This window comes from Heptranchias perlo, chromosome 3, assembly GCF_035084215.1.
Source record: "Heptranchias perlo isolate sHepPer1 chromosome 3, sHepPer1.hap1, whole genome shotgun sequence".
Lineage (NCBI taxonomy): Eukaryota > Metazoa > Chordata > Chondrichthyes > Hexanchiformes > Hexanchidae > Heptranchias > Heptranchias perlo.
In genome coordinates this window covers 34937782-34950119 of record NC_090327.1, presented here as the reverse complement: position 1 = coordinate 34950119, position 12338 = coordinate 34937782, and the positions used below count along the sequence as shown (strand labels likewise).

The 12338-nt window shown below is 41.0% G+C and overlaps 1 protein-coding gene across 1 annotated transcript in view; it reads left to right on the top strand.

Annotated features, from left to right (window-relative positions):
• Window positions 1–12338, top strand: part of scap (SREBF chaperone) — a 191886-nt gene that overhangs the window by 167388 nt on the left and 12160 nt on the right. Inside the window, exons 17-19 of the mRNA XM_067978770.1 lie at window positions 1752–2313; window positions 4697–4782; window positions 8114–8196. Of these exons, the coding sequence (XP_067834871.1) occupies window positions 1752–2313; window positions 4697–4782; window positions 8114–8196 (731 nt within the window). The remainder of the gene's footprint in view (window positions 1–1751; window positions 2314–4696; window positions 4783–8113; window positions 8197–12338) is intronic.

Sequence of the window (12338 nt, the reverse complement as noted above, 5' to 3'; positions counted from 1 at the left end):
GCATAACCTCACATTTTCCAATATTATATTGCATCTGCCAAATCTCCGTCCACTCACCCAGCCTGTCTATATCCCCTTGCAGGTTTTTTATGTCCTCCTCACTCTCCACTTTCCCTCCCATCTTTGTATCATCTGCAAATTTTGATATGTTGCACTCGGTCCCCTCCTCCAAATCGTTAATATAGATTGTAAAGAGTTGGGGACCCAGCACCGACCCCTGTGGAACACCACTGGTTACTGGTTGCCAGTCCGAAAATGAACCATTTATCCCAACTCTCTGCTTCCTGTTTGATAACCAATCCTCCACCCATGCCAGAATATTACCTCCAATCCCGTGATTTTTTATCTTAAGTAATAATCTTTTATGTGGCACCTTGTCGAATGCCTTCTGGAAGTCTAAATACACTACGTCCACTGGTTCCCCTTTATCCACCCTATACGTTATATCCTCGAAGAACTCAAGCAAATTTGTCAGACATGACTTCCCCTTCATGTCTGGAGTTGCAACCCCCATTAAAATGAATGAAACTACTCTGTGGCGCCTCCCATTCAGTGACCTCACCGGAGCAACCCTGGAGGGGTTCTGAAGTAGTACATCTCAGCTGGCTAAGGAATTTTAAGGTTTTTTTTTAAATAGTTAAAAAGAAACAGTTCCCCCTCCCTGCCCCCGTCCTGAAAGTACAGATTCTTGCTGGAGTATGGTTTCATTAATACCGAATGCCCTCCGACACCTTGTCCAATGGCTATTCTTCACACGTGAACCCTGACAGCGAGTGTCATCACGCTAATCTACCTGGAGATTGATTCACTGCTGTGCACATTTATATTCTCACCTACTTTCTTTACCCAGAAAGTGGTTATTATGTGTAGCTCGCTACCACAAGGAGTGGTTGAGGCGACTAGCATAGATGCATTTAAAGGGAAGCTAGATAAACACATGAGGGAGAAAGGAATATAAGGTAATGCTGATAGGGTTAGATGAAATGGGGTGGGAGGAGGCTCGTGTGGTGCATAAATACTGGCATGAATCAGTTGGGCCGAATGGCCTGTATCTGTGCTGTACATTCTATGTAATATCCATATGAGCACATTTTCTACGAGGATCACTTGATAGTGATAGGAATTGCTTGATTTTCCTCTTCTTAGACCTGTGGGGCTGAGACCAATTGTTGTGCTTAAACTACTCCCCAAGCTGCAATCAGATAACTCTGAAGAGGTGGGATCAGCAATAAATGCTGGCCTTGCCAGTAACGCCCACACCCATGAATGAGTGAATAAAAAAAAATCAGGAATTGCACCTGGGGCCTTCTGGTCATTATGGCTCATTACATACTGTCTTTACCAACTGAGCAACAGAAATAGCTATAACAACTATTTTTATAATTATATTACTTTTCCAATGTTGTGGGGGAGGGCAGACTTCGAGCTGAAAATACTCCCCTTAGACAAGTGTTCCACCTTTAACTATATGGTAGTTCAACAGGCTAGAATAATAAAAGTTACAGCAAACTAGTTTGACATGACTCGTTGTCCAGAAGATGCAGATTGAACCATTTAATGACTGAATTATGTTTATATCTCATAATTTTGAAATAGATTAAAATAAATTAAGACCTGAAAATTGTGGAAGTATTGTGTGTACAAACTTTACATTCTACGCAGAAAGTTTGTTCAGAACTTTGGAGCTCTGAAATCCAGGCATATTAGAAAATGCTTTACAATTCATCTTGATCTTTTCTAACCATTTTTAGACAATGGATGGATAGCAGCAGTTCCTATGAGCGGCAAGAGAGCTGGGAGTATATATCGGATCCCGAGAATGGAGCAGATGACGTATACGAGAATGGGCACAACTTTCAGAGGAGGCTGACCCCTACGCAACCCATTCTGTTCACCGATCAGCCAGATTTATCAGGTTTAATAGACACCAACTTTTCAGAGCAGATTAAAGAGGGTGATACGGTTCCCAGACAGCGGACTACTTCCGAAAGATCACAAGAGACCGGCTATGACTTTGGCAGAGCATATGATAAAGCATATGAGGATTATAAAATGCTAAATGTGCAGAACTTGAGGGGTTATCCATCTCCTCCAGCACTTTTGAGGAGTTCTCAAACATCAGTGAATCTCAGGTCGCAAGGCTGGGATGGAGGCTGCAACCACAGGAGGCGGAGTTTAGGGGATGAGCCATTTCCTGTGTTTGAGAAGACCTCCCCCCTACCTGTGTGGGGCGGAGACTGTGAAAGCTCCGTCTGGAGTCTTGGCATACAGGGTAACCTGATTGTAGCAGGAAGAAGCAGCGGGCGCCTTGAGGTAAAAATTCTATTCTTCTCACTTTTCCGGACTTTTTGCTTGAAGCCATAAGTATTTTTGGAAATTCTTACAACATGTAGGAAATAGAATGTCCATCAAAGCTCATTCTTCTGGTACATTAACTGTCTGATCATAAGACAGATACAGAGGTAGAATCCCAATGAGCCATCATCTATCCAGAAAGAACTATAGTTCTCTCCTCCCATTCCCGTTACAGCATGCACCTGTTACTTAAATGATTCCAAGGATTTCGGCCCCACAATCCTATCTGGAAGTCCATTGGTAACTTTTTGTGTGAGGAGGAACTTGCGGACATCTGTCCGAACTTTGTCTTTTGCCAGTTTGAACATGCTCCTTCATTACATTTAATTGTATTTTAAATGGCTTCTGTGTTTTTGCCTCTGTTCACTAATTTGGTAGATTATTACAAACATTTTTATTTTTCATCATTTCCGTCACGTGTCTTGCTCTGAACTTTCTTGGCATACTTTGAAGTAATAACACTGATTTCCCTTGTGTGTGCGATTATAGAGCTATTTTAACCAGATGAATTTTATTCCTAGACCAGCTTCTTGGGTTTGATGGTCTCAGGCTTTCGTCCCAGTACAGATTTTGACAGTCCTCATAATTTTACGGGTTTGCACTTGTATATTAACCAATTGAGAACAGAAATAAAATTGCTAAGTGACCCCACCAAGTATATCACACCTAATGGGTGATCAGAAAGTAGCATTGACAGTGGATAGTTGCAGCTCACCTGATCACAGACAAGGGCATACATTGTTAAGAGGCCTGCAAAGTGGGGGCAAAAATGCAAAGGTGAAAGAACAAAAGTCGGTTACCTCTAATGTAATTGCTTGACTTGTTGGAATTAGAAATATCAAAGCATTTTGTGTCAGATGCTCAAGTCGTGTGTTCTGTTTGTATAATCTTTAGCTGCAGACAAAAATCATCATTTGACAAATTCACATGCAGTATCTCACTAACAACCTACGCACATTAGGCAATAATTGAATCAAGCAGTTCTACAAAGTTCTGTAAAGTTCAGTTTGGCTCAATCTCTCAGTGCTAGAATATGCATTCAAGTCCTACGCCAGAACTTGAAAGTATATTCTAGCACTGAGAGAGTGCTACATTGTTTAGTGGAGCCATTAACAGAAAGTCCAGTCTGCCTGTTCAGGTGGCACACTACTAGGAACATAATAGGGTTAGTGTTGTGGAAAAATGAGATCAATGGGCTGGAGGGCTGCCTTCATCCAAACTTATCTTGTGACCTTATGAATTGAGCAACAAGATTGAATTATTGCCTTAAACACACTGTGAGACATCGTTTTTTAATGTAATCTATTGCTTTATTTTCCCTTGTTCAGTTTTAATAACTAAAAGAACTATTAAAAGGGGGAAAATCTCAGGCCTATTTTAGTATGTATAGGTGAGCATTTTGATTCAGTAGTGTTGGGGCAGTGCATTTACATGGTTAGACTTTGGAGTTCACCAATGGGATACTTCATTGCAAAACTGTGTGCTGCCACTTTTTGGTACAGTGTAATCGAGTGTAATTTTGCACTGTAGTATTAATAACTGTGACACCAACAGTACCAATCTCAGGCATAGAACAACTTTAATGCTGTGAAGAAACATCTGGTTTGTAAGCATTGTTTTGCTTTGAAATAGCAATGAATACAGCCGACACCATATTTAAATGTTACAGCTAAGGAGGGATGTATTGTTAATACTCTGGCAGCTAATGTGATCTGTAGCCTTGGCTGCAAAAAAACACCCAGTACCAATTGCACACTTGGTAACTGCACCAACCAGCATGGAACTAGGAAACGCAGACCAGGAAAGTCCCAGATTCGATCCCTGATCTGTGCTGAGCTAACTGATTTCAGTTGGAGTAGCAGTCAGGGTGACGTAGTTAGCTTCAGCACCCCAGGGCTAGGGAGAGGAAAATCAGGTGGCGCTTCATTAACTTCTGCTGGAATGTGTTTGTCTGAATGTCGGGAAGAACAGAGTATGGTTTACCTGAAATGTCCTACCACAGGCAAATAGCTTGCTAATGCTTACTGTCTTGGCTTGAATGTGAAAAATGACCAGTTGGTGAGTGTGTCTAATGTCAATGGCACTCTACTCCAACGTGGGTCAGCACCTACAGAAAGGCTGGGAGAAAACTGGAGACATGAAAAAACCATGGGCCTACTCAAGTTTGTTTATTATAACACAACCAAATCCAACCATTTTGCACAGTTCTTTAAGATATGTAGTGGGTAATGGATGGAGTCGGAAAAACTCCATCCTATTTTAGTAACAAAAGTAAAACCGGACATATTGTTTAAACCACGACCAGTCTTACTGTTTATAAATTGAGTCTGGCTCATTTCAGGTGTGGGACGCTGCGGATGGAGCACTGCGTTGTAGTAACGAAGAGGGTTCGTCCGGGATAACAGCACTGGCTTTTATCACAAACAGGTAATAGACTGGATATATGCCATGAATTTACCCTATGTATCTTTAGATAACCTACTGAATACCATTCGATGTTTGTTCCAGCAGTGTGCTATAACAGCAGTGTGTAGCCGAACCCATCCTCCAGCACAGGCAGTTCTGTTCCATCGGATTGAAAGTGCTGCAGTATCTTGTGACATTTCCATTGTCTAAATGAAAAATGTGATGGTGCATTATGGAGTATGAGCCATGATAGTCTGACTGCAGCACTGCTTACTGTCAGGCTCTTGTTGAATGTTTTTCTGACTCCATCCATTACCCACCACATATCTTAAAGATCCGTGCAAAATGGTTGGATTTGGTTGTGTTATAATAAATAAACTTGAATTTAAATAGCAGCTTTCATGACGTCAGAGCATCCCAAAGCGCTTCACAGTCAATGAAATATTTTTGATGAGTAGTCACTGTTGTAATGTAGGGAAATAGGCATAAAGCTATAATAGATTCAGCAGAACACTGGAAAAAAGACTTGTGTTTAAATAGTGCCTTACCATGTCTCTCAAAAATGTTTCAAGGTGCTTTACGTACAGTAAATTACTTTGAGGTGCAATATTATTTAGGCAAACATGACAGGCATGTTGCACACAGTAATATCACACAAACAGCAATGCAATGATCAGTTTGTCTGCTTTTGGTGACATTGGTTGAGGGAATACCTTTAGCCTGAACTCCATGCTCTTCTTCAGATAGCACCATGGGATCTAAGCATTTGGGGCCTGTGTTTTAATGCCTCATCCCAAGGAATTCGGTCAGTGCAGCATTCCATTAATTTGGACTGAAACTCCAGTGCAGTACTATGTGCTCAAACCCTGATATGGGGCACCCACAAACCTCTGAGCTAGAAGTCATAGGCACGAACACTACCAACCAACCAACCAACCAAGCTGAGCTGACAAAACCATGTTGACATTGAAACTCTGATGGTATTTGAGAGGCATCAGAACCTAAGTATATTGGAATAAATAAAGGGATCTAGCTCATCCAGCTGTCTCTGTCATCCTATCAGAATCTGACCTGGCTTATTTTCCTTTTCCCAAATCCCAAATCCTTCTACTCACTGCATCCAAAATTATTCCAGTCTCTTTTGAAAGCTTTAGAGTCGATATTTATTGCACCAGGTCCATTCATAGGAACATTGCTATTGCTAGATTAAAAAAAGACCACGATCCATCTAGTTCATCTTCTACCATCCTGGTAGTTGCATGATACAGTAATGAAGTTGTTGACTGATCATTGGAATCGATCTCTATCGATTAGTCTACAACAGACCCAGACATGACATGAGGAAAACCCCAGTGGTGGAGAGCTTTGGGAACCAAAGTTACCTGTTCCTCCCAAGCAGGCTACATTTACCACATGTCATGTCTCAAATTACTCATATGCTGTATCCAAAAATTTACTGAAATAAATCTATCTAATTTGCATTTGAATGAAAAATACTAACTGCTTCTACCATCTCCCTAGGGAGCCCGTGCTATAGATTGACCACGCATTCACTGAAATATTGTTTCCGCAAATTAGTTTTGCATTTATTCCCTTCAAGTGCAGGCTGCGTCCTCCAGTTCTACTGTTCAGGACAAGGTGAAATAGCTTGTCGTGGTCTACGTTATCTTGTCCCTTTAGAATCCTAAAAACAGCAATCATTTCACCTCAACCTTCTCTTTTCCAGTTAGAACATACCCAATTTACACAATTGCTCCTCATAATCCAATCCCTTCATCGGCTCAATCATTCTGGTTACTCTCTTCAGTATCCTTTTTGAACTGTGGCGACCAGAGCTGCACACAGTATTCTAAGTGCGGTTGCACCAATAATTTATAAAATGGCAGGACTACCTCACTATTTTGGCCCAATATTCATCTTTTATTACATCCCAACATCTGATTCGCTTTACTCACTGCAGTAGCTACAATTTCTTGTTAATAAGGACCCCCAGGTCTTTTTCATTTTAATGCATATTATTTTTTTCCGATTTAAATAATAGTCCTTTCCTGGATTTTTTTGTCCTCGTTTGAAACACTTTGCATTTCTCTACATTGAATTTCATCTGCCACCTGTCTGCCCAATTCCCAAGTATATTCAAATCCTCCTGTAGCTTATCCTGTTCAGCTTTGGAGTCTACCACCTTCATTAGCTTGTAGCATCTGCCAATTTAGCCACTGTGCTTGTGAGTCCTAGATGCCACCTGATAGACTTGTTAGCAAAATTGAAGCCCATGGGATTAAAGGGGCAGTGGCAGTGTGGATACGAAATTGGCTAAGAAACAGAAAGCAGAGAGTAGTGGTGAATGGTTGTTTTTCAGACTGAAGGCAAGTATACAGTGGTATCCTCCAGGGGTCGGTATTAGGACCACTGCTCTTTTTGATATATATTAATGACCTGGACTTGGGTACACAGGGCATAATTTCAAAGTTTGCAAATGACACGAAACTCAGTAATGTAGTAAACAGTGAGGAGGATAGTAACAGACTTCAGGAGGATATAGACAGACTGGTGAAATGGGCAGACACATGGCTGATGAAATTTAACACAGAGAAGTGTGAAGTGATGCATTTTGGTAGGAAGAATGAGGAGAGGCAACATAAATTAAATGGTACAATTTTAAAGGGGGTGCAGGAACAGAGAGACCTGGGGGTGTACATGCACAAATCTTTGAAGGTGGCAGGACAAGTTGAGAAGTCTGTTAAAAAAGCATATGGGCTTTGTAAACAGAGGCATAGAGTACAAAAGCAAGGAAGTTATGCTAAACCTTTATAAATCACTGGTTAGGCCCCAGCTGGAGTATAGTGTCCAATTCTAGGCAACATACTTTAGGAACAATGTCAAGGCCTTAGAGAGCGTGCAGAGGAGATTTACTAGAATGGTACCAGGGATGGGGGACTTCAGTAGAGAAGCTGGGGTTGTTCTCCTTAGAGCAGAGAAGGTTAAAGGGAGATTTAATAGAGGTGTTCAAAGTCATGAGGGGTTTTGATAGAGTAAATAAGGAGAAACTGTTTCCAGTGGCAGAAGGGTCGGTAACCAGAGGACACAGATTTAAGATAATTGGCATTAGAACCAGAGGCAAGATAAGGAGAAATTGCACTGTGGGAGCCTGATTTAAATATGTTAAAGAAGTGTCCTGCCTCTCCAAGACGGGACACTCGCACATATGCGTCGGGTTGGAGTCACGTTTCGCATATTTTAGGGTTTAATCCCCCCCACCCCCGACTTCCTCCCACCCGTTGTGGGGGGGGGTTCATATCGAGGCCAAGATGTCTGTTTGTATTCAGTAAAGTAACTCAGCTTTCTCTTACAGAATTGTTACTGCAAGATTGAATGGCTCCTTAGATTTCTATTGTTTAGACACAAATAAAACCTTTAACCAGCTGCAGTACCGAGGTAGGTCAAATATATTTATTTGAAATGGATATTTCTCTCCTGTTTCTGACCCTACTCTCCTGAAGTTGTATGGCTCTGCACCTTGTCCAAGATACCATTTTAGTGTTCAATGTGGGATGCGAGTGCCTCAACTGATCCTGAACCTGTTCTCATCAGATAAAGCACCCAAGCCCTCATCAGCAGGAGATTACCCCTCTCTCCTCACCTTCCCATTTCTGATTCTCAGCACTGTAGCATCCTGACCAATACCCCAACCAAGAAAGAAACAAATAAATATATATTTTTTTAAATGATTTGTTCTTGGGATTTCATCCATATGTAAATGTGGCATATGGATGAAAAGCAGCATTTATTGCTCAACCCTAATTGTCATGAGGGCATTAAGAATCAACCACATCATTTGGAACTGGAGTCATGTGTAGACCAGGTAGGGGTAGCAAATTACCTTCCCTAAAGAACATTAATGCACCAGTTGGGTTTTTAGTGCAGACCAGTTGATTTCGTGATACTTTTTTCTGGCGCCAGTCAATAAATTGCCAGATTTATTGAATTCAAACACACAACTTGCTATTGGTGGAATTTGAACTTACCTTTGAATTGTTAGTCCAATACTATAAACCACTACAGTGCCCGCATTTACAGAGCCCTTTATGCAATCACTAAACCTTCTCAAGACGTTTCACAAAATAATGTTTTTTGTAAGACGACTTATGTAGGCAAACATGTAGCCATTGTGCATTGATAAATATCCCACAACCGAGAATGAGATGACTGGCTAATTAATCTACTTCTGTAGTGATATGGTTGAAAGAAGAATGTTGGCTCAGACAGCAGGAGAATTCTCTTCTCATCTCTGAATAATACCATGGTTCCTTTAATATCCAACTGAGTCATTGGAACAGGCAGATGGGACCGTATCTCAGCAGAAGGACATCAGTCCAGCATCCATACATGCTGCATTGGAGTATCAGCCTAGATTATGTGCTTAATTGGGGCTTGTACCTTCTGGCCAGTTAACTACAAATAATCAAATCTGGGACTATCTATCTGTTTGGCTCAGTACCACAACAAAATAAATGTTCTTTAAAAACGTGCATGTGATTTAGAATTTATCACTAACATGGCAGTGGAACAATCACATTTATTTTTTAAAAAGGATGTTTTGCATAATTGTGTTTTATAAGTATTTCAAAAAATTGATAACATCTGTTTCGTAACTCCTTCCTTCTTGCAATTGTGCCCTTAATCCAACTCAAAGACATAGGCTGACCGCACGATTATATGATATGCTGCATGTTATCTATAGCATTATTGCAATATGAGGATATCCGTGACTGAGGAAGACCAGTATTCCCATCTGGCCAATCCCAAATTTTAAAAACTATAATTAATCTATATCCCTCTCCATCCAGTTCCCTCTTGAATTTCCCTAAAATGTTGACATATATATTGAACAGAATATCAGTTTCTGTTTACTGTTTCAATCTAAAATTAAAGTTTGTTATTTTTAAAACAAAAAGGAAAGAAAGCAATTAAAGAACATTGAGCAAATGTAAAGGCTATATTCCACACAGCATAGGTTTATGCAGAGAAGGTTGAGTCTAACAAACCTATTAGAATTTACTTAACAAAGTTATTTTGACAGTGGGTTAAGGTAATGGTGCTGATATTGCATACCTTAATAAGATCTCTCGGCAAACACTCAAAATTAAAGTTATAAATTGTAACCATTCATCTGGTTGGAAGAAAAAAGTCTATAGTTTAATCGAGAAAAACAATAACTGTTAGTTTTGCTGAGATCAAATTTCATTCCCTATGAAAGTATTTGTAATTTTCCTTGTAGATAAGTAATATACTTTTTGACTATGAAAATTGCTTACGGGAAAGAGTTACTAAGAAACCTTGATGAAACCTTGGCAAACAAAGCCAGAGCTCCCTGGATGACGAAACAGATAGAGAGTAAGATGAGGCAGAAGAAGGGGGCGTATGACAGATGTCAAGGTGATAATACAAGTGAGAACCAGGCTGAACATAGAAAGTTCAGAGGGAAGTGAAAAAGGAAATAAGAGGGGCAAAGAGAGAGTATGAGAATAGACTGGCAACTAACATAAAAGGGAATCCAAAAGTCTTCGATAGGTATATAAATAGTAAACAGATAATAAGAGGAGGGTGGGGCCGATTAGGGACCAAAAAGGAGACCAATGCATGGAGGCAGAGGCATGGCAGAGGTACTAAATGAGTACTTTGCATCTGTCTTTATCAAGGAAGAAGATGGTGCCAAAGTCACAGTAAAAGAGGAGGTAGTTGAGATACTGGATGGGCTAAAAATTGATGAAGAGAAGGTACTAGAAAGGCTGGCTGTACTTGAAGTAGATAAGTCACAAGGTCTGGATGGGATGCATCCTAGGTTGCTGAGGGAAGTAAGGGTTGAAATTGCGGAGGTACTGGCCATAATCTTCCAATCATCCTTAGATATGGGGATGGTGCCAGAGGACTGGAGAATTGCAAATGTTACACCCTTGTTCAAAAAAGGATGTAAGGATGAAACCCAGCAACTACAGGCCAGTCAGTTTAACCTCAGTGGTGTGGAAACTTTTAGAATCCGGAACAAAATTAACAGTCACTTGGACAAGTGTGGATTAATTAAGGAAAGCCAGCACAGATTTGTTAAAGTCAAATCGTGTTTAACCAACTTGATTGAGTTTTTTGATGAGGTAACAGAGAGGGTTGATGAGGGCAATGCGGCTGATGTGGTGTATAATGCCAAAAAGGCATTTAATAAAGTGCCACATAATAGGCTTCTCATCAGAGTTGAAGCCCATGGAATAAAAGGGGCAGTGGCAGCATGGATACAAAAATGGCTAAGTGACAGGAAACGGAGAGTAGTGGTGAACGGTTGTTTTTCGGACTGGAGGAAGGTATACAGTGGTGTTCCTCAGGGGTCGGTACTAGGACCACTGCTTTTCTTGATGTATATAATGACTTGGACTTGGGTGTACAGGCCACAATTTCCAAATTTGCAGATGACACAAAACTTGGAAGTGTAGTGAACAGTGAGGAGGATAGTGATGGACTTCAAGAGGATATAGACAGGCTGGTGGAATGGGTGGACACATGGCGGATGAAATTTAACGCAGAGAAGAGTGAAGTGATCAATTTGGTAGGAAGAACCAAAATGGAGAGGCAATATAAATTAAAGGGTATAATTCTGAACAGGAACAGAGACCTGGGGGTATACGCGCACAATTTGCTGAAGGTGGCAGGGCAGGTTGAGAAAGCGGTTAAAAAAGCATTCGGGATCCTGGGCTTTAAAAATAAATAATATGATATAATAAAACACTGGTCCGGCCACACCTGGAGTATTGTGTCCAATTCTGGGTGCCGCACTTTAGGAAGGATGTGATGGCCTTAGAGAGGGTGCAGAAAAGATTTGCTAGCGTGGTTCCAGGGATGAAGGACTTCAGTTACGTGGTTAGACTGGAGAAGCTGGGGTTCTCCTTAAAGCAGAGAAAGTCAAGAGGAGATTTGATAGAGGTATTCAAAATCATGGAGGGTCTCGACAGAGTAGATAGGGAGAATCTGTTTCCATTGGCAGAAGGGTTGGGAACCAAAAGACACAGATTTAAGGTCATTGACAAAAGAACCAAAGGGGGCATGAGGAAAAGCGTTTTTACGCAGCGAGTGGTTATGATCTGGAATGCACTGCCTGAAAGGGTGGTGGAGGCGGATTCAATCATGGCTTTCAAAAAGGAATTGGATAAGTACTTGAAGGAAAAATATTGCAGGGCTACAGGGAAAGAGCGGGGGAGTGGGACTAGCTGGATTGCTCTTGCAGAGAGCCGACATAGGCTCGACGGGCCAAATGGCCTCCTTCTGCGCTGTAACCATTCTATGATTCTAAGAGCCAGGGCCAAAAGTGTAGGATACCGGTAAAGTTGGAAAAAATAAGGGGGAAGATAAAGTAAATCAAGCTGTAGTAGGTAAGTGACATCAAGTTTGGATTTCTAAAATCCTGTAGATTGTAGGAGGAAGGTAAGGAGTTACACAGTTTTGAGATCTTAAGGAAAGAATGGGAACGGAAGCCGCAGTGTGATAACTGAATTTCAACACAGTGAGGATGTAGTGAGGAAGATAAGTGTGTA